General features: G+C 35.8%; 1 protein-coding gene across 1 annotated transcript in view; it reads left to right on the plus strand.

The window, feature by feature from the left end:
• Positions 1 to 8024: 8024 nt before the first annotated feature.
• LOC118052486 (probable serine/threonine-protein kinase PBL7) overlaps positions 8025 to 24089 on the plus strand; it is a 38373-nt gene continuing 22308 nt past the window's right edge. The window contains exon 1 of the mRNA XM_035063465.2: positions 8025 to 8240. Within this exon, the coding sequence (XP_034919356.1) occupies positions 8025 to 8240 (216 nt within the window). The remainder of the gene's footprint in view (positions 8241 to 24089) is intronic.

Here is a 24089-nt window from a genome sequence, read left to right on the forward strand (position 1 = left end):
ATGGATCATAGCTAACATAAAAGGAATTAGCACTATGATTTGCACACACAGGATTTATTTGGAGGAAAATGCTAAACCCTTTAGAGAAATGCAACGAAGGCTTAATCCTAATATGAAAGAAGTAGTGAAAAATGAAGTCATTAAGCTTGTAGATAATGGAATCATTTATCCTATTTCTGACAGCAAATGGGTAAATCCTACCCAAGTTGTACCCAAAAAGTCTGGAGTCACTATGATAACAAATGAGAAAAATGAGTTAATTCCAATTAGGACTGTTACTGGTTGGTGCATGTGCATTGACTATAGGAAACTTAATTCAATGACTAGAAAAGATCATTTCCCTTTACCTTTCATGGATCAAATACTAGAAAGAGTTGTAGGTTATGAATTTTATTGTTTCCTAGATGGCTATTCAGGTTACAATCAAATTGAAATTGCATTAGAAGATCAAGAGAAGACTACTTTCACATGTCCATTTGGTACTTTTGCATATCGAAGGATGCCTTTTGGATTATGTAATACACCAGCCACGTTTCAAAGATGCATGCTTAGCATATTTAGTGATATGGTCGAATGTTTTCTTGAGATTTTTATGGATGATTTTTCTATTTTTGGTGATTCATTTGATGATTGTTTGACTAACTTAGAAAAGGTTTTGAGCAGGTGTGAAGAGAAGAATCTTGTACTGAATTGGGAAAAATGTCACTTTATGGTAACAAACGGCATTGTACTTGGTCACATTGTTTCATCGAAAGGAATTGAGGTTGACAAATGTAAAATCGAGTTAATTGCCAACTTACCAGCACCAAAATCTGTTAAGGATGTTAGATCATTCTTAGGACATGCTGGTTATTACAGAAGGTTCATCAAAGATTTTAGTGTAATATCTAAGCCCTTGAGTAACCTTTTAACAAAGGATAATATTTTTGAATGGACTGAACATTGTGAAGAAACCTTTGTTAAACTTAAAAACTTGCTTACTTCTACTCCTGTCATTCAACCTCCTGATTGGTCATTACCTTTTGAAATAATGTGTGATGCTAGTGATTATACCGTGGGTGCTGTCTTGGGACAAAGAAAAGATAAGAAACCTTATGTGATTTACTATGCAAGTAAAACTTTAAATAGTGCTCAAATGAATTACACCACCACTGAAAAAGAATTACTTGCAATAGTGTTTGCATGTGATAAATTCAGGTCTTATCTTGTTGGCTCACCTATTGTTGTTTTTAGTGATCATGCAGCATTGAAATATCTTCTTTCTAAGAAAGATTATAAGGCTAGATTGGTGCGGTGGATTTTGTTACTTCAAGAATTTGATATCACAATCAAAGACAAGAAAGGCACCGAAAATGTTGTTGCATATCATTTGTCAAGATTGACAATAGATTCGAAATTTGAAATCACACCAATCGATGACTACTTTCCCGATGAATCTTTACTTTCCGTTTCTACGATGCCTTGGTTTGCTAATATTGTTAATTTTCTTGTTTCAGGACAATTGCCAGCTTATTGGAGTACCCAAGACAAAAGAAATTTCTTGAATGAAGTGAAGAACTTTTATTGGGATGACCCGTATTTATTTAAACATTGTCCTGATCAAATATTTCGAAGATGCATTCCTGACAATGAGGTAAGTAGTGTCATTAAATTTTGTCATTCTGAGGCATGTGGGGGTCATTTCTCGTAAAAAAAGACAACTGCAAAAATCTTACAAAGTGGATTTTACTGGCCCACCATGTTCAAGGACTCACATGCATTCTGCAAGACTTGTGAAAATTATAAAAAAAATTAGGATCTATTTCAAAACGTCATATGATGCCTTTAAATCCTATTCTTGTCATTGAGATCTTTGACTATTGGGGTATAGATTTCATGGGTCCATTTTCTCCATCATTTGGTTTCGTGTACATATTAGTCGCAGTAGATTATGTTTCAAAATGGATAGAGGCAATTCCAAGTCGAAACAATGATCACAAAACAATGATAAAGTTTTTGAAAGATAATATTTTGAGTCAATTTGGAATCCCTCGAGCCATGATAAGTGATGGTGGAACACATTTCTGGAACAAGCCATTTGATTCTTTAATGAAGAAATATGAAATCACACACAAAGTTGCCACCCCTTATCACCCTCAAACAAGTGGACAAGTAGAGCTTGCTAATAGGGAGATCAAACAAATCTTGGAGAAAACAGTGAACCCTAATAGGAAAGACTGGTCTTTAAGACTTAATAATGCACTTTGGGCTTATCCAACTGCTTATAAAACATCATTAGGTATGTCACCTTATAGACTAGTCTATGGAAAACCTTGTCACTTGCCTGTGGAAATTGAACATAAAGCTTATTGGGCTATTAAAGCTTTCAATTCAAACCTTGATGATGATAGTCAGCTGTGAAAATTGCAAATAAATGAGCTTGAGGAAATAAGAAATGATGCATATGACAATTCAAGAATTCATAAAAGCAAGAATCAAAGACTTTCATGACAAGAAAATACTGAGAAAAACATTCAATGTTGGTAAAAAAAAGTCTTGCTTTATAATTCTCGACTCCATTTATTTCCTGGAAAACTATGAAAAAGATGGAGCGGTCCATTTATTGTGAAACATGTGTATCCATATGGGGCCTGTGATATCGAGAATCCAAAGAATGACAATGTTTTCAAGGTAAATGGGCATCGTTTGAAAGTTTATTTGGACAATTTTTCAATTGAAAATGACTTTATTGAATTGAGTGATCCTGTATATAAAAATTGATTCTTTTTCTCACATTGTTTTGTGTTCTGTTTTGTTTTTTTCTAGTCTCTCTCTCACCCCGGTCAAATGGCGGATAATGGTACTCCGTGACTAAAGTCGGTTCTTTCAGTTTCCCAAATAACTGATACCTGTATATATTTGTACAATTCTCTGCTCTTTCTCCCTTCTTTGAATCTCATCTCCAATTGTCTTTTGAAAATGGACACCACTCTTGAAAAGTTGAAAAGGTATTTTCCCGCTCTACCTCCAAATGCGATTACAAAAATTTACCATACTAGGTGTGCAAGATTGAGGTTGTTAATGAATCATGGAATTCCTGAAGATATTCGCTGGCTATTTGAAGCAAAGGTCTGATTATCAGGTGAGTCCTCCAATTATTTCATTTCACACATGCCTGGAACAGGTACAAGCACTTTTGCAAAGAAACGTCGTGCAAAATGACTGAAAGTCTGTCACGGATGTGCTAGATGGACTTGTAATGTGACATGTCGTTCTTTAGGAATGGTATCTGTAAACTGTGAAGATAAAATACAATTCATTAAGGATGGCCTGAGTAAGGGGTCCTTGGATAATCTTTTGTTGACCCTTGAGATGCATCCTAGTGGAGATGTGCATCGTGCAATTCATCATTTATGACCACAATTCCATAAAGAACATGCTCAACTTAGTCTTGGGAATCTGACTAAAAAAGACCCTGTTTGCTAGTTTCAAAGAAAACTGGATGGGAAGATGTGAGCCACAATCACAACTACTTGTACATACATGCTTTGTCAAAATAAATAAATAAAGAGAGAGAGTGTGAGACAACAGTTGGCCTACATATAGGTGGTATGATTGCATTTTCATTTTCTCATCTATAAATTCTTCTCTTCCTTCCCTTCATTTCTACTCAACCCATACATTCATCAAATATAGAAGTGTGTAGAAATGGCAAGTTCCTCAAGTCATCGCATAAGAAATATTTGTGTTTTCGGTGGATCCAGTCCTGGGAAAGAAAAAGAGTTTTTAGAATCAACAAATCATCTTAGTCAGGTACTAGCTGAGAGAAAGATTCATTTAGTATATGGGGGAGGAAGCCTTGGGTTAATGGGAGGTGTGTCAATGGCTGCATTTTTAGGAGGCAATCAAGTTTTGGGGGTTGTCCCCAAAGCTTTAGCAAATGGGGACATCATTGGAAAAATAATTGGAGATGAACTACAGGTCCCTACAATGTCTGACCGGCTGAATACCATGTTTAACCATGTTGATGCCTTCATTGCCTTACCAGGTGCTCTGGGCACATTGGAAGAGATCTTTCATATTTCATCTTGGGCCCAACTGCACATTCACCATAAACCTATAGGTTTGTTAAATGTTAATGGTTTTTATGATAAGTTGTTGTCTTTCCTTGATCAAGCTGTGGAACAGGAATTTCTAACATCTTCGACACGACAAATCATAATCTTTGCTACTACTGCTGAATAATTGATTGACCAACTACAATCTTTCATCCCTGTCATTGATCCCTACATGAGTCGCCTAGATTGGTCAACTAAGGAAAGCCGTAAAAAGCTTAAATTAGATTTGAGCCTTCATTTGTGAAACATTGTGTCTTGTGGTTTTATTAATAGCATATTATTTTGTTTTGTTACTTATTATATTTGTTTAAGTCTGTTTTAGGTTTGTCATTGTTCGTTGTTTCAGGTAATGTCTTCTATACTCTATCTTTCTACCTTAAGACATTGAGGACAATGTCTCGTTTTGGTTGGGGGGGGGAGGGTAGTAGTTAAAAAAAAAAAACTAACTAACTTGTTAACTGTTTTTGCTATTATTAAAATCATTTGAAAAAATTGTTATTAGGATGGCAGAGTATGGAGTTAGTTTTATTAACTATTGAGATGCATTTTAGTAAGTATCCTTATTAGGATGGCAGAGCAAGGAGGAAATTTTATTGAGAGTTTGTTTATCTGGATAGATTAATGGAAGTTGAATGATGAATGCCTTGCTTTGTGGAACTTGCAAATTATTTTTCTATTTTAACGCTTTGATTATTAGGGACTAGTAATAAGCTGGTTGGGGGGTGTGATTAGTACTTCAAAGTACATGTTTATCAAGGTTTTATATCATCATTTTGCACTTGAAGTATAAATAACTCCTTAACTAAAGTATGTTTTATAATGAACAGTCTAATACTATAAGATACCTTAATATATGGTAAATGTTCATCTTAAATGCAGGCATATCACATAAATCAAAGGATTGATTGATGTATTCAACTACTGAAATTTGTGAAGATAAATAGAGGGTGAAGCTTAGAAAAGAGATGTTGGTGCAGTCCAAACTGGAATATTGTTCGGTAATTGGGTCATATCTCGAGTTCTAGATGTCAAATGATCTCAAATGTTTACACATATTTGGTAAGACATAGGCCTACAACTTTCATGTGGAGTCCAGGATCTAACAAGGCCGTTTTCAAGTCCAAATCATAGCAACAACGAAGAAGTCCAAATCTGTCCTACAGCCCACGCACTATTTAGTGTTTAGCCCATATCTTGAGTTCTAGAAGCCCAAATGATCTCAACTTTTTATGACCTGAAAAGCTAAGAGAATTTCCTAGAACTTTCATGATTTCATATGGTTCCAGTTTTGATGTTAGCAATAATGTTTTATTCAGACAAGAAGATAAGGATATTCACCAAGTCAAGATGTGGCCACCCACTCAACAATTATTCATCAAATCAATAGTTCCAAATTTTGGCCTATAAAAGGAGGTTTTTGCCATGCATTTAGGCATCTTGGTGTTCAGATCAAGATCATGCTCTTGCTCTCTTTCTTTGTATTTTATAATGTTTAAGCTTTATTTGATGTTATATTAATCTCTTGTTTATGCTCTTTATTTCCTTTCCTTTATTTGTATTGTTTATTTATGTTTCTTTCTTTCATTATGTTTAGCTAAATCTATTATGTCAAGGTGAAAAGGTTACACTAATGGTGTAAGAATAAGTATAATATAAACTTAACATGGACCTTAATGTCGGATACTAACATGTTTTATATTTGTTATCTTGTTCACTTTTAATACTTTGCTTGTTAAATGGTTAATCTAGATTTATGTTGTATAACACTTAGTGCAACAAATACTTGGCACTTTCATAGCCCATACTGTATGGTATAACCAACACCTGAGCTATGAAAGGAACTTGATTTGTTGTTAATTTAAGTTATAATCATGAATGCCTAACAACATTTACAAGTATTAGCATTATTCGAATAAGATAACTAATGTAATCATGTTAACAATTTATAATCTAATTGGAACCTCTTTTATGTGTGGTTTCCAATTGAATAATAAAAGTTTATATTATACTTATTTGAAGTACCATTAGTGGAACCTCTAACCTTGACATTTGTTTTTATCATTGTTTAATCCTTACATTAATCTTTCATCTCAAAGTTCTCATTAACTTCTTCCTCTTCTTTTATTACTACTACTACTACTACTACTATTATTATTTATATTTTTTTATATTTTATTTACATTAAGTATGCTCTGTGTTTGATCAAGGATCCTGACATTGTTGGTCTTGCCTTGTTCATTTGCATCAGAAATCTGTTTATATTATATAATATATCTTTTTGATCTTTTTATAAAATCAATATATAGGCTGGAAACCTATGACCCGATCTTTTATATCATTCTCAAGTATACCAATGCCACGTACTGGGTATTACTATTATTATTGTTGTTGTTATTGTTGTTGTATTGTTATTTATAATTTATACAATTAACCTCTCAATGGTTCAACCCCGGTCTTGCTGGGTTATTTATTACTTCGACACTCCTATAATTGGGAGAAGACATCAAGCTTTTGGTCGTGTCACAAAGAGAGGGCCAAACTTAGAAAAGTGATGTTGGTGTAGTCCAAACTAGAACATTGTTTGGTAATTGGATCATATCTCGAGTTCTAGATGTCCAAATGATCTCAACTTTTTACACAGGTTCAATAAGACATAGGCCTACAACTTTCATGTGGAGGCTAAAATCTAAGAAGGCCATTTTCAAGTCCAAATTATAGCAACAACGGAGAAGTTTGAATCTGTCCTGCAGCTCAGACACTATTCAGTGTTCAGCCCATATCTCTAGTTCTAGAAGTCCAAATGACCTCAATTTTTGTTTCCTAGAAAGCTAAGACAATTTCCTACAACTTTCATAGTATAGGTGTATCTAGTTCTGATGCTAGCAATGACGTTTTATTCAGACAAAAAGATAAAGATTTTCACCAAGTCAAGAGTTGGCCACCCACTCAACAATCAGTCATCAAATCAATAGTTTCAAATTTTGGCCTATAAAAAGAGGCATTTGGCATGCATTTAGAGGCTTAGTTGTGCAGATCAAGAACTTGTTCCTGCTCTCTCGCTTTATATTTTTTTGTAACTCTTAAGTTTTGCTTTCATTAATATCTTGTTTATGCTTTTCATTTCCTTTCCCTTACTTAGTTAACTTGTATCTTATTTATGCTCTTGTTTTGTTTATTTATGTTTCTCTTCTTCATTATGTTTAGCTAAGTTCATTATGTCAAGGTGAAAAGGTTACACTAATGGTGTAAGAATAAGTATATTGTAAACTCAACATGGACCTTAATGTTTAATATTAACATGTCTTATCTTTTTATCTTACTAATTCTTAATACCTTGCTTGTTAAATGGTTAATCTAAATTTGTGTTGTATAACACTTGGTACAACAAATGCTTCGCAATATCATAGCCCAACCGTATGGTATTACCTACACCTCTGCTATGAAAGGAACTTGATTTGTTGTTAACATAAGTTAGCATCATGAATTCCTAACAATATTTAAAAGTTTGGTGCTACTTAAATAAGATAATTAATATGATAATGTTAATAAATTATAATGAGCTATTAATGATAAATAATTCAATTGGAACCTCTTTTGTGTGTGGTTTCCAATTAAGCAATAAGAGTTTATACTATACTTGTTTGAAATACCATTAGTGGATCCTCTAACCTTAACATTTGTTTTTATCATTGTTTAATCCTTACATTAATCCTTACAGTGAGAACCTCGACAAGAGCCACTCCATATTATCTAGTGTATGGGATGAAGGCAATGATGCCTTCGGAAGTAGAAATCTCATCGTTAAAGGTGTTGATGGATTCAGAACTAGAAGAGGCTAAGTGGGGCAAAGTGAGATATTAACAACTAAATCTAATCAGTGAAAAGAGGGTAGCTACAATATGTCATCATCAGATTTACCAGAAAAGGATGGCCAAAGCATATGATAAGAAGGTTAGACCTTGTATGTTCCAAGAAGGAGATTTGGTGCTGAAGAAGCTCTTAGCTTTACCAGGAGAAAATCTAAGCAAATGGGCTCCAAATTATGAAGGTCCTTATGTAGTGAAGAAGGCTTTCTCAGGAGGAGCTCTACAGTTGTCCAGAATGGATGGAGAAGATCTAGCCAAACCTATGAATTTCGATTCTGTAAAGAGATATTATGTATAATGAGTTTAGCTTCCTCCCAAAATCAATAAAATGAAGTTTGACCATGATTTCTTGGTGCAAAGAATCCTTTTCTCACTACATTTATCTTACAGCACTTAATTTTCTAAAAAGAAAAAAAAATCTTGAAAGATCTGGCTTTGTGCATGATTACCAGGAATGTATCATAAGAAGATCAAAGGTGAATTTTAAGCATTTCCCAGTGAAGAGGGCACCAAGTCAAACAAACCAAATATAAAAGATAAAACCCAGTCTTTTGAAGCATTTTGAATTGCATAGATAAAATGTCTGGGTAATCACTCTATAATCATATGTAATTGTCAATCAGGATGTGAACAAAGTTTATCAATCCTAGTAAATATGCGTTTGAAATAAGGAAATGCCATTTTTGTTAAACTTTCACTTTATAAAGATTATATCCTTTGTGACCCCTATTTGAGCTAGAACGAGTGTTTTTTAAAAAAACCCTGACTAGGACCACACCCCATACTGGGGGGCAATGAGAGATCCTCTGTTAGAAAAGATGAAGACAATGGTAGAATCAAGGGTAAAAGGGGGCTAAAAATGGAATCCCCATGATTGATAAAAGGCTAAAAAAGAGAAGGAGTTTGAGCAAATTGCCAAAAAGAACACTTGGATCCTTACAAGTTAGAACCCAACACTTGGGGAAAAAAAAACAAGAAGAAGAAAAGAAATAAAGAGATATATAATAAAGCGATGATGCTTTAAGACTGAGATGATGATCCTTAAGCAAGTTTCTCCAAACACAACCTACGAGATAGCTTTACAAGAACAAGAGATAGAAGAAGAGTGGTCCGAAGTCTTTAAACCCTTAAACACTTTTGGAGCCTTAAAGCATCCTTTTTCTTTCATAACCCACAACTATAATCAACATTACAAGCCTTTAAGAAGTCCTTTCTAATCAAGCGCATATAACCTGGTTTGATAGGCATTGGTCTTATGGTTCATTTGACATGATAAATGAGTGATAATCTGTGTTTTCTATCCATGCAAGAAAAATGTTAATATGAGACGATCCTTTTTTCTTTTCTTTTCTCTACACAACCTTCTCAAATAAGATATTTGAAATCTTTTGAAAATATCAAATAGAAGATTACCTTGGAGAAAGTCCAATCTAAAGTCAAAACCACATTTTAGAAACCGATAAAACCTTTTTCGGGAATTACTTAAAAGAGCTCTTGATGCATGTAGAAAGTTTCAATTGTCATGAACAAAGCCAAGACTTTTAAAGATTTTTCGTCTGAAAAGATTTTTGTGCTGCAAAAAAAAAAAACTTAATTTGAGAAAAGACAAATTAAAGTATTGATAAGAGCATGATAAAAAGCAATGAGAGATCGTGCATTTTTGAAAAAGGGTCACTAAAAAAGGGGTTGGGGATTTCCTCTTTGAGATGGGATGGGTAAGAAGGATAGTGTGAGAGATAGATCTCAGCACATGATTTCAAACACATGGACAAGGTCATGCCAAGAAAGAGTTCTACAAGATGGAAAGGACCTATGTTTCAAAACCAGGTAAGGATGCATGCATCGCATCTAACCTCAAAGCATTGCACATACATTTTTTTCATTCCTACAGGAAAATCCTCACAAAATCCAGTAAAAAAAAAAACCTAACCATTAGGAAATTCTTAAAACAAAAGAAGAAAATTCAAACTTTGCCATCAGGAAAAACACACAGGTTTTGTTTAAAGGGGATCGCCGGAAGAGATCTTAGCTTAGCCAACCTATACCCACATTTTGGTTCTAGATTGTCAGATGGGATCTTAGGTAAACCCAATCAAAAAGGCAGGTCGCCCTTGAAAATAGACCATGATGAGCATGTGTGGGTAGGTCGCCTGGGAAAATAAACTGTGTGAGTGTGTGAGTCGGTCGCCCTTGAAAATAGACCAGGATGAACATGTGTGGGTAGGTCGCCCGTGAAAATAGACCAATGTGAGTGTAAGGGTAGGTTACCCATGAAAATAGACCATGTGAGTTTGTGGGCCGGTCGCCCTTGAAAATAGACCAGGATGAACATGTGTGGGTAGGTTGCCCATGAAAATAGACCAATGTGAGTGTAAGGTTAGGTCACCCATGAAAATAAACCATTGAGTTTGTGGGCCGATCGCCCCTAAAAATAGACCAGGATGAACATGTGTGGGTAGGTCGCCTGTGAAAATAGACCAATGTGAGGGAAAGGGCAGTCGCCCATGAAAATAGACTGTGTGAGTATGTGGGCCGGTAAATAGACTAGGATTAACATGGGTGAAAATAAACCAATGAGTGTGTGGGCAGGTCACTCGTGAAAATAGACCATGTGAGTTTGTGGTCTGGTCGCCTCTGAAAATAGACCAGGATGAACATGTGTGGGTAGGTCACTTGTGAAAATAGACCAATGTGAGTGTAAGGGCATGTCACCCATGAAAATAGACCATTGAGTTTGTGGGTCGGTCGCCCCTGAAAATAGACCAGGATGAACATGTGTGGGTAGGTCGCTCGTGAAAATAGATCATGTGAGTTTATGGGCCGGTCACCCCTGAAAATAGACCAGGATGAACATATGTGGGTAGGTCGCCTGTGAAAACAGACCAATGTGAGGGAGAGGGCAAGTTGCCCATGAAAATAAACTGTGTGAGTATGTGAGCCAGTCACACCTGAAAATAGACAAGGATGAACATGGGTGAAAATAAACCAGTGAGTGTGTGGGCAAGTCGCCCGTGAAAGAATACCAATTTTCTTCAAAAATGGGAGGTCATCCAAGATAATGAGATCAGTTTCTTTTTCTTTTTTCTTTACAAGCTTACTATACAAGACATTGATGATGTTTTTCTTCGTAAGCATTGTAAAGAAGGGGCATATATTGTTACCCATTTTTGGGTTCCCACACAAAAATAAAAAAAAAATACAAAGAAAAATATTCGAAAGAAATCTAAAATATAATAGGGGGAGAGAAAAGGATGCTGGAATGCTGAAAATAGGCCAAAAATTGGTTTAGGAGGTTCACAAATGCAAAAGGTTGAAATTTGACAATTTATCATTAATTGATAAGAGTCCTGAAAATAATAATAATAATAATAATAATAATAATAAATAAATAATAATAATAAATCATCAATTAATTCAAAATCAGATGTTTATGGACTCAATTAAATTTTATCTAAAATTTAATTGAATTTATAGAGGGTTTGATTGCAAGAAAAATTGATTTTTAAGTCAATTTAGGCTTTTATTGGAAGAAATTAAAGTTCTAGAGTCCAATTATAATTTTGAAGAGTTGATTAGGCTAAATTAGGGGTTTAATTGCATAATTATTGAAGTTTGATGGCCAATTAGGGACTTAATTGACATAATCCGAAACCAAGGACCAAACCAGAAAAGGAGCCAAAATTAAAGGATCCAATTACAATTTTGTCGGGGGTTTGATTACAAAACTGCAAAAACTTCAATAGCCAAATCATAAGAACCCAAGCGACGTCTTTTCCACTATTCACTATCTTCAAATAGTTGTGAATCTGTGACGATAATGGAAGGAGAAGTTAGCAGCTACAATGGAGACATTCTTGAATCAATGGGCGTGTATCACGGCTAACATCCGTCGCCACCGTGATGCACGCCAGCTTACCAAAAACACCTACGTCCTCTAGCTATAAAAGCCAAAGGAGGAGCTGAATAAAGGAGTAAAAAAAAGAGGAGAGGAGAGGAGAGGTTACAATAAGGAGAAAACGAGAGGGAAATAAATTAGGAAAACATAAGAAAATTGAGAGAGTGGAGAAATATTGAGAAAGCAAAAGGGAGAGAAGAGGAAGCAAATCGAACGAAAGCAGAGGACATGGTGAAGCAGATAACACAACACCACCATCATCTTCATCTTCTCAAAACCAGGTATGTTTGTTGCCCTTCTCAGTTCCTACATAATGAGATTATGCATGTTAATATGTAAAAGAAGAAAATAAAACATAAGGAAACCACCACTGAAATCACTCTGTTTTTTTTTTCTCCTTTTCCTGTTCTCGCATTGCAAGCAAGATGATGAACAGTGCGAAGGTAATTTAATTACCTTGGCACTGTTCATGCACATGTAAAGTATTACACATGCATGGGTAGAGGAAGGCTAGTCATTGGCATGGGCCAGTGACCAGGCTGGGTTGGCTAGGTCCAGCCCAACCACATGGGCCGAGCTGGGCCTAGCTCGCAACAAATAAAATAAAATAGAATATTTCAAAAAAATCTGTGATTTTCTGCAAATTTTTCTATTGTATGTTAATCAGTATTGGTTCGTATTTTTATACTATAAAGATAAAAATTCGGTATTAAAATACCCAGTTTTCAGCAAAACATTAAAAAAAAATTTGTTTTCATGCATACAGCCAAGTCTCTAAAAAAAAATCATATTGTATTTTCATAACTGTATGTGTGTGTGTGTATAAATTCAAAAATATATATTAGCATGTATTTTGGCTTTAATAACCGGTTTATTAAAGTCACGAGAACTAGGCCAATATTTCAAAAAACTCTAAAAAATTCTTTTTTTTTCTTTTAATATCTAGGGTTAATGATCTTATACGTAAGATGTATTCTGGTTATTAAAATTCTTTTGTTGACGTTAGAATAGTTAGGTTTTACCCGATAAGATAAGGATCTTTTTACCGAAGAGGACTTTTCTTAAACCATAGAGGGACCAACAACTAGAAAACACGACAAGACCTTAGATTTTATCAGACAATTAAACAATGCAGCCTACCATAGATAAGGCATATTTGGGGTGCTAAAACCTTCTCTTTACGCAACTAGTCCCCGTACTTGATCTCTGAGACTCTTATTTTGTTTTTCCATTGATAAGACACAAGAATTTCTTGTCTCTTAATATTTGCCAGATAGATAGATTTAAGATAAGATTTTGTGGGTCAATGTCTTCGCCGTGACGCCACACAGGTGTGAAAATACATACCTTACCATTTCTTGAAACACTCCTATAATGTCTTTACAAAGATCGTCACTGGGCAGATATTAGACCCTTTTGAGACCAGGTAGAAAACCTACCCATGTTCACATAATGAATAGAACTTGTCCTTAGGTTGTATGTGTTATCGTTATTTGCATCAGGGCAAACCCTTCTTGAAGTATCTTGAACTCAAATTTGTGGGTGACACAATGGTCGTCATTCAGAAAATTTTCATTGTAGAGTTTAGCAAGAATCAAGATCTTGTTTCATCATACAAGAGTTACAACCATATGTCACCCCTCGAAGGGCGAGTTCATCATATAGATTACATACTCGTACATTTTCATTCATGCATCGGGATGAAACGTTGGTTCCCTCACCCAAGGTCTACTATACTAGATTGAGAAAAGTTGGAAAATAAAGAATGGGGTCTGATAAGAGGGTCATTGTCTAATGGAAATTGAGATCATCAAATATGAAGTAGCTAGACTCTTTGATTTGCTTGAGCAAGTGCTGAACTTCAAGAGTGGAAAGGGAATGTCTGCACAGACTCCTATGTAAGAATTGTTAGTCCATGTCCCATACAAGGAACACATCATTGACTTTTCTCAGCACTCCACCAGTAGGGGCCATAAACACTGAAGTGGCTCCACCTCTCCTTCATTTTAGTCATGAACAACAACGCTTTCAATCATCAATAAAAGATAATCTCCTTTCTGTTTCAACTACACTGTTAGTTTTTCACCACTTTCATGTCTTGCAATAGCACCCAATAACTACTAGCTTTTTGTGTCTGATCTTTTTTGAAGTTACCGAACTCCATCCCTATCTTGTAGCACAAGATGTTATTTTGAAAACACATGAGTATACCTTGAACTTCAACATAGCAAAGCTCTCTCTATAGAGATCTGTTTATAGATCTACTAGTGGAGAATGCAAGAGTGGATGTAGTAGTTTCATACGCTACAAAACTTTCTCTCATCAATAGGAGCACCAAAACACAATGGTAAGTAGAAGAGCCAAACCTAGTTTGAAAAACAGAGCAGACATTAAACTTCAAGGTAGCAGAGCTCTCTTTGCAGAGATTTGTTTACGGATTTGCCTGTGGGAATCCAAGAAGGAATGCAGTAGTTTCAAATCATCTATAATTTTCTCCTACCAATGTCAGCATTGAAATGCAGAAGTAGCAAAAAGAGACATGCCTAGACTGAAAAACATGAAGAAGACTAAAACTTCAACAAAACAGAACTACCTTTATTGGTGCCTATTTGTTGCACCACCAGTGAGGAATTGAAGAGGAGACATAAGAGTTTCAGATTCATCAGTTTCTCTTCTAGAAGAGACAATGCATGATTCCAAGCATTGGCAATGGTGGTGCTGCGTGCTACCAAGATTACCTACCTGTTGAGAGGTTCCAACAATCCTTAAACAACCATAAAAACATTGGAAGATTGACATAATGCTGCTATGAGAATTGTCAAAGGAATTAAGTAAGCTATGAAAATGGGAAAGATTGAAGGTTATACCATGGGTGCCAGAATAATGATGAGAGATGAATCAAAACATGAGAAACCTTGGTTATTTTGCTTAGTCAGAACTTTCTATGATATTGATCAAATGTCTTTGCCAAGATGGATATACCTTATCCACAAAATGGATATACCTTATCTGTCAGACTCCAGACTTGTTGCCTCGACTCCATCAAATCCCATGCAACCACTGTTTCCTAAGTGGTATAATCTAGATGAGAGATGTGAATATCATGGTGGGGTCTAGGGCCATTCATTTGAATAGTTGTAAACTTTTCAAGAATCGAGACCAGATGATGGTGAGCAAGAAGCGAGTTAAGTTCGTGAAAGATGATGTCATCAACCATATTGTCACCAGAACATCCTCAGACAAAAGATCAAAAATGCTTGGCAAAACACAAATTTGCTAGAAAAGCTTATCCAAGAATGGTGTTGAATTGTCAATCATCTTGTTGTGGAGTTTTTCCTTTCTACATTTTGTTTTGGGATCACATCTCATCCTTTAACGAAACATGTCTTTTTATCTGTCTCTTGTTTGTTCTAAAGTCAAAAGATGTTTAGCATTTCATTTTTGTCAAAATATTTTGATCAAACTCCAACATGAAAAATTAAAGCTAATCAATCTTGAAGATTAAAATTTTTTTGATTGTAGAAATGACTCGACATTTATTAAAATGGCAAGATAAACAATATGAGGCGACCAAACAAATTTTGAACTCACACATGAAATTGAAACACACACTATGTAGCTAAATTTTAGCAATATACATAATGACATGAAGTGAATTCAGTAATTATGGATTCGCGAATCATGATTCTTACAAGTCCAAATCATTACATTGGATGAGGTCTAAATGTATTAGTTCTAACCGACCTTGCTTGAAATGAGAAAAAGCCATCTCTGTTCATCCCTTCACTTTCTAAAGATATATATCATTTGAAAAGAAACCCTAACTAGGATCACACCCCACACTAGGGGCAAATAAGAGATATTTGAAGACACTGATAGTATCGATGGATAAAAGGGGAAGGCTTAAAACAAAAGTCCAACGATTGAGAAAAGGCTAAAAGAAAAGGACATAGACTGGGGACATGTAAGAAAACTTTAAGGAAGGCTATGAAAAAAAAAAAGAGAAGAAATTTCCAACACTTAAAGGCAAGTCAAAGATTAAGAAAGGAGAATGCCTATCAAGCCTAAGAAGGGCAAAAGAAATTCAATTAAGGAAAGAGATAGCAAACGCCAAAAGTCAATACCAAAAAAAAAAAACCGAGTTACATACATTGTCTTTTGGTATCAATGATAAAGCCTCTAATGATTAGATTGGTTATTCATTAAGAAAGAAGTTGGATTTTCTATATGACCTATGTTAAGAGAATTATGATCTTTGAGGTTAACAAGGTTATATGTCACTTTATCTACAAAGACAACAAGAGAAAGAGAATTGATGAATAGTTGATGTTGATCCAAAGTCTTTGAAACCCTCAAACACCTTTTTGAGCTTGTGAATTTCCATTTCTTTCATAACCATGAACCATAGCCTACATTATGTGCTTTTAAAAGGCCTTTTCAATCAAGTAAGCAATCTGAACTAACAAATGGCATCTCAAAACTAGAAGAACTTTTATATAGAGATCGTGACTTCATGAATTAAACTACTGGTTATTATACATGTTGATAAAATAAATGCTACAAAAAGAAACAACCTTTTTTTATAAAGCCTGAGCATCTAGTTTTTGAAATTCACAAAAATGTCACCTCATCACAAACATCAAAAAGATATACCCAAAATTAGAGTTTAAAGTGGATGCAAAGAACCATGAAAAAAAAAGCCATTTTAATCTTGCAACAGGTCAATTTTTGTTTTCAAAATACAAGACAATCAAAGGACTACATTGAATAGCATGTGTTGGATCTTTGACCAAAGAAGCTTGATTTTCAAAAATACTTTCAAAAATCGACATCTCTTTGATTTCATTTCAACAATTAGACTTTAATAGACATGACCTTTGGAATATGAGATTTTATTCTAGAACAAGAAAGATTGTCAAACAACAAGAACGTCGATCGAATTTGCAAAATCCTTGACAAGAATGACATCAACACTTCTCGATACTCCTTGAAAAGTTGACCATTTGGGCACAATATAGTGGACCTAGAGAAGGAAAACAAGAAGTATTTAGATCAGTTAAGGGGCAATGAAAGATGATTAAATGATGAATAACTAATGAAAATGATGTTCAAAGAGGATAATAAGATGAACGAGCACATTCAGATCAACTGGGTGCAAAGAAAGAATCAGATGATGAGTCGTCAAAGTTCATCAAAGTTATGAATTAGCATCTGGCAATAAAAAAAAAATCTTCTTGATTATAGACAAATGAACGAACATGTTCAGATCAACTGGGGGCAATGTTGTTCAAAAACATTCCATGATCTAATGAACTCAGCAGCAATTGAAAACAACATTGCACTTAAGGACAACTTCATATCTTCATCTTGGGGTTACCCTTTGAAACATGGCTATGACAGATGTTATTGTATAGTTGCATTTGAATGAATGTAAAAAAGATGCACACCACCAAAACTGATTGTGGGACCATCTATTTTGGAGCTCAAAGGCGCACTTCATCACATGAATATGGGTGATAAAATGAACATCATTGATGATGCCAATGCATTTCTTTCCATAATTTGATTCGACAAGATAAGAGAAATCCATGGAGAAGAACATTTAGCTTACAACGATGAGCCTTGTACTATAAGTTATGAGATGCATATCTAGACGACTAGATAGTTTCCAAGAAGACTGGTGATAACATATACCTGAAGAGTATTGTTTCAGCTTAAGGCAAGTTTATGACTGATTGATAATCTTGATGGGTGTTGGCACGATGCGCATAATTAATGAGAGAACAATTCTCAAGATAATCCAGAACATGAATGATCGATTAAACTCATTCATGATGAATCAAGCAACACCACATTTGGGGGTACATCCATGCTTGATGAACAATGAGAGGAGTAATCATTGCGAACAACCTAGGATAGGCACAACACTTACAGCTGAGTGGATAGCTAGCACATGCATAAGCCGATAAATCAGAAGGACAAAAGGGCTTTGGAATGCAAACAAAGGCATGTTATGACAATGGAACAAAAAAAAAAGGGGGACCTATATTCCAAATCAAATTTTGATCATGGAACAAGAAAAGAACGAGATGAACCCTGCCATTAGGAAAATCTCAAAGAAATGAAAGATCAACCTTGCAATTGAGAAGCCCCGAGTTTTCAAGCCCTACGATTAGGAATTATCAGGAAGCATCAAGTTTTCCAGCCCTTCTCCTATCATCCCTTTAGGACTTTGCCAAGTAAATCCCATTTTTCACACTTGTCAAACCACCATCTTTCATTTGGGTAGGTCACCCATAATAATGAGACCACTTCATATTTTTTCCATCTTTCACCTAGGTAGGTCACCCATCAGAATGAGACTATTTTTCATATTTTTCCACCTAGGTAGGTCACCCATTACAATGAGACCACACTTCATATTTGTAAGATCCCACATCGGCGGGTGAGGGATGTGTTGCTGGCCTTATAAGTGGTAATGGTTGCTAACTTGTTGTACGCGTTCTGGGGCGTCAGGCTCAGAAGTGGGCTCGTGTCACCAGGAACAAAACCGTGAGGGCAGTAAGGCCCAAAGCGGACAATATATGGCAAGTTGGGCCGGGCCATTACATTTGGTAACAGAGCCGACCTCACTGGCTGACTGGTTGTGCCGACGGGGTCGTCGGGCTCCTTAAGGGGGGTGGATTGTAAGATCCCACATCGGCGGGTGAGGGATATGTTGTTGGCCTTATAAGGGGTGCTGATTGCCAACTTGTTATACGTGTTTTGGGGCGTCAGGCTCAGAAGTGGGCTCACGTCACTAGGAACAAAACCGTGAGGGCTGTAAGACCCAAAGCGGACAATATATGGCAAGTTGGGCCGGGCCATTACAATATTTTTCCATCTGGGAAGGTCATCCATTATAATGAGACCGCACTTCACATTGTTTTGATCTTCCATTTGGGTAGGTCACCCATCATAATGAGGCCATCATCTTCCATCTGGGTAGGTCACCTATCATAACGAGACCGTTTTTCATATTCTTTCATCTAGGTAGGTCACCCATTACAATAAAACCACTTTTTACATATTTTTTTGTTTTAGTTAAAGGAGTTCGCTAGATGGGGTCTCAGGTGGCTTTGGTTAAAGGGAATTGCCAGATAGGAATTCAGGTTAGAGGAGTTTGCCAGATGGGGTCTTAGGTGGCTTTGGTCAAAGGGAATCGCCATATGGGATTTTAAGTTGATCGAGCTACACACATTCTTTGGTTTTGCTTAGAGGAGATCGCTAGATGCGATCTCAGGTGGCTTTAGTTAAAGGGAATCGCTAGATGGGATTTCAGGTTCACCGAGCTACACACATTCTTTGGTTCTGATTAAAGGAGATCGCCAAATGGGATCTCAAGTTGACCGAGCGTTAAAGGGAATTGCCAGCTGGGATTTCAGGTTGACCGAGCTACACACATTCTTTGGTTTTGGTTAGAGGAGATCGCGAGATGGGATCTCATGTAGCTTTGGTTAAAGGGAATCACCAGATTTTCAGAATAAAAATTAAGGAGTTTTGCTTCGTAAGTATTGTAAAGAGGGGGCATCTGTTGTTACCCAATTTTCCCCCACCTTTTTGATAAAATTTTTGAAAAATCCAAAAATAACAAAAAACAACGAAAATAGAAAAAATACGTTTTTAAATATATTTGCATCGTTATTAGCATTTTCAGCATCATCTCAAAAGAATTTAACGTTTCAAAGATCTTTGGAATGTGCTCGACTTTTAACACGTTATTTTTAAAATCGCTGATTTTTCTCATTCGAGTCGATGTTGATAAGAAAAATCCAAAAAAATAAGAAAAATCAAATTTACAAAAAAAAAAAAAAAAGAAGTTGAGGGACCAAGTTTGGAAACCTAACAATATTTTTTACCTATAAAAACTAGTCTCCTTAACACACATAAAGGAGGGGCGATTTTGCATAATTGAAAGAACATAAAAAACCTTAAAAATCAGAACCTTTTCTTCTCCCTCACTAAAGTCGTTGTCCACTCCCCATCTCCACCAAAAAGAAGCCACCGCCCCCTTAGGCTTTTGATTTTTCTCTCCCAAACAGCTGCCCCCCTAGCTTTTTCCCAATCTTCTTCTCCTTTCCAGGGTGTTCATTCCCTCTTCAACTCCCAGAACCATAGACTTTCATCTCCTTCTTCCACAGCCGTCTCCACGTTTACCACAACAGCTGGCTACAAGACAGCCCCTCACTATCTCCACACCGCCTTACCCCTTCTCCTCTTAATACCAGCATCTCCGCCTCAATATAGCCATGACAACCGCTGCACCTCCATCTCCTACACCGGACAAGCTCCCTTCCACCAGTCGCTCTCCACAAACCGACCGTCATCGTCCCCACAACAGCTCTAGATCTATAATTTCCTCTCATATTCAACCGCATTAATCATCTTATAGCTTCTCCACCCGAAGCTTTCCCCTCAGCAGCCTCTTCTTCGTTAGTTTCCTTAGCAGTAACAGCCAAAACAACAGCCCTGCCAGCCACCAAAAAGGGAGGAGAAGATGACAAAACCCAGATTGCTTGTTACGTTTTTTTTTTGGGTGTTTTACAGTGCGACCACCAGCAAGAAAGGGAAGAGAAGAAGAAAGCCAGCCAGATCTCCCTATTTTCAAGCATTCTCTGGTGGCGCATGGGTAAACGCGTCACTTGTGGCGACCGCACTTGGAGCAATTTGCCATTACTATTTTTGCAATTTCAGAGGGCTTCGAGGCACTGTTCCTGAACTTTTGGGGGGTTTATTTTGTAAATTTGAAATATTTAATGTGCTTTTTGTTTCCTGAACTAAAAGGGCTTGGAGCAACTTTTAGTTTCAAAAAGTGTGGATGTAAAAAAAAAAGAAAAAAATATAGTAAAAGTGAATGTGTGTCTTTGTATTTGTTTTATGGATTTTTATTTTATTTTATGATAAAACCGCAAAGACAAAAGAATTTAATATTTTGATTTGCTCACAATTAAGAATTATGAACTTACATGTAAGTCGTATTTCTAATATCTGATGAAAGACCAAAATATTTGAAACTTCTTTATCACATCAAAGCCACGAAGCAGCTTACCTCAGGTAGGGTGCGTTAAGGGTGCTAATACCTTCCCTAACCACAACCAGTCCCTTACTTATGAATCTCTAACAAGATCACTACATCTGGGTTTCCTAGTAACCCTCAATTAAATACTAGGTGGCGACTCCCAAGAACCAATCAATCAAACAAAACAAAAAATTAACAATAGATGTCGCGCAGGTGACATGCGACAATTGTGTTAGAGGCAGAACTCGGTTCTTCTTCCTTTAGAGAACTTGTAGCATCGTGTCTTAGCTTTCCAACGAGACCAATCTCGCTTAAAATGGAGTTATATAACTCAAGATATAGTTAACAATCTGAGGACAGGTCAGACAGTAACAATTCATTATCAAGACAGTAACAATTGGACAATAATAGTCTAATGTTTGTTAATGAGAAATTTTGACTATCTTAGAGGCAGAACTGGGTTCTCCTTCTTTGAGAAAACTTGTAGCCTCATGTCTTAGCATTCCAACGAGATCAATCTCACTTGAAATTGAGTTCTATAACTCTGGATATAGTTAATAATATTAGGAGAGGTTGGATAGTAATAGTTTAATATCAAGACAGTAACAACTAGACAGTAACAATCCAATCTTTGTTGATGAGCAATTTTTACTCTCTTGAAGGCAAAACTGGGTCTCCTTCCTTCAAAGAACTTGTAGCCTCGTGTCATAGCTTTCCAACAAGACCAATCTCGCTTGAAATGAAGTTCTATAACTCGAGATATAGTTAAACATCTAAAGAGAGGTTAGATAATAACAATTTAATATTAAGACAATAACAGTCCAATGTTGGTTAATGAGCCATTTTGACTATCTTAAAAGCAGAACTAGGTTCTCCTTCCTTAGAGAACTTGTAGCCTCATGTCTTAGCTTTCCAACAAGAACAATCTCGCTAGAAAATGAGTTCTATAACTCTAGATATAGTTAAAAATCTAAGGAGACATCGGATAATAACAGTTCAATATCAAGACAGTAAAAGTTGGACAGTAACAGTCCAATGTCTGTTGATGAGCAATTTTGATTGCTTAGAGGAAAAAATAGGTTCTCTTTGCTTTTAGAGAACTTGTAGCCTACTGTTTTAGCTTTCCAACGAGACCAATTTGGCTTGAAAAGGAGTTCTATAACTCTAGATATAGTTATAAATATTAGTAGAGTTCAAAAAGTAATAATTCAATATCAAGACAGTAACAATTGGACACTAACAGTCTAATAGTTATTGTTGAGCAATTTTTACTATCATAGAGGCAGAATTGGGTTCTCCTTCCCTGCAGAACTTGAAGCCTCATGTCTAAGCTTTCCAACAAGACAAATCTTGCATGAAAAGGAGTTCTATAACACTAGATATAATTAAAAATCTGGGGAGAGGTCAGACTGTAACAATTTAATATCAAGACTGTAACAGTTGGACACTAACAGTCCAATGTTTGTTGTTAAGCAATTTTAACTATTAGAGGTAGAACTAGGTTCTCCTTCCTTTAGAGAACTTGTAGTCTTGTGTCTTAGCTTTCCAACGAGACCAATCTTGCTTGAAATAGAGTTCTATAACTCAAGATATAGTTAACAATTTAAGGAGAGAATGGAGAGTAACATTTCAATATCAAGACAGTAATAGTGGGATAGTAACAATCTAATGTTTGTTGATGAGTAATTTTGACTATCTTAGAGGTAGAACTGGGTTCTCTTTCCTTCAGAAAACTTGTAACCTTGTGTCCTAGCTTTCCAACAAGACCAATCTCGCTTGAAATGGAGTTGTATAACTCTAGATATAGTTAACAATCTGAGAAGAGGTCGAACAATAATAGTTGAATATCAAGACAATAACAGTTTGATAGAACTGTCCAATGTTTGTTAACGAGCAATTTTGACTGTATTAGAGGTAGAGAACTAGGTTCTCCTTCCGTCAGCTAACTTGTAGACTCATGTCTTAGCTTTCCAATGAGACCAATCTCACTTGAAATTTAGTTCTATAACTCTAGATATAATTAACAATATGAGTAGAGGTCGGATAGTAACACTTCAATATCAAGACAGTAACAGTTGGACAATAACAATCTAATATTTGTTGATAAGAAATTTTGATTGTCTTAGAGGCAGAACTGGGTTCTCCTTCTTTGAGAAAACTTATAACCTCGTGTCTTAGCTTTCCAACGAGACCAATTTTGCTTGAAATGGAGTTCTATAACTCCAGATATAGTTAAAAATCTGACAAGACGGTGGACTGTAATAGATGAATATCAAGACAGTAATAGTTAGACAGTAACAATCTAATGTTTGTTGATAAACAATTTTGACTATCTTAGAGGCAAAACTAGGTTCTCCTTCTTTATAGAACTTGTTGCCACATTTCTTAGCTTTCCAACGAGACCAATCTCACTTGAAATAGAGTTCTATAACTTTAGATATAGTTTACAATCTGAGGAGAGGTTGAATAGTAATAGTTCAATATCAAGACAGTAACAATCCTTTGTTTGTTGATGAGCAATTTTGACTGTTTTAGAGGCAGAACTAGGTTCTCCTTCCTTTAGAAAACTTGTAGCCTCATGTCTTAGCTTTCCAATGAGACCAATCTCACTTGAAATTTAGTTCTATAACTCTAGATATAGTTAAACATATGAGTAGAAGTCGGACAGTAACAGTTCAATATCAAGACAGTAACAGTTGGACAGTAATAGTTCTTTGTTTGTTGATGAGCAATTTTGACTGTCTTAGAGGCAGAACTGGGTTCTCTATCCTTAAAAAACTTGTGGCCTCATGTCTTATCTTTCCAACGAGTCTAATCTCACTTGAAATGGAGTTCTATAACTCTAGATATTGTTAATAATATAAGGAGAGGTCGGATAATAACAGTTCAATATCAAGACAGTAACAGTTGGACAACAACATTTCAATGTTTGTTGATGAGCAATTTTGACTCTGTTAGAGGCAGAACTAGGTTCTCCTTCCTCATAGAACTTGTAGCCTCATGTCTTAGCTTTTCAATGAGACCAATCTCACTTGAAAGGGAGTTCTATAACCTTAGATATAGTTAACAATATGAGGAGAGGTCGGACACTAATAGTTCAATATCAAGACAGTAATAGTTGGACAATAACAATATAATGTTTATTGATAAACAATTTTGACTATCTTAGAGGC

Source organism: Populus alba, chromosome 17 (assembly GCF_005239225.2).
Source record: "Populus alba chromosome 17, ASM523922v2, whole genome shotgun sequence".
NCBI classification, from domain to species: Eukaryota; Viridiplantae; Streptophyta; class Magnoliopsida; order Malpighiales; family Salicaceae; genus Populus; species Populus alba.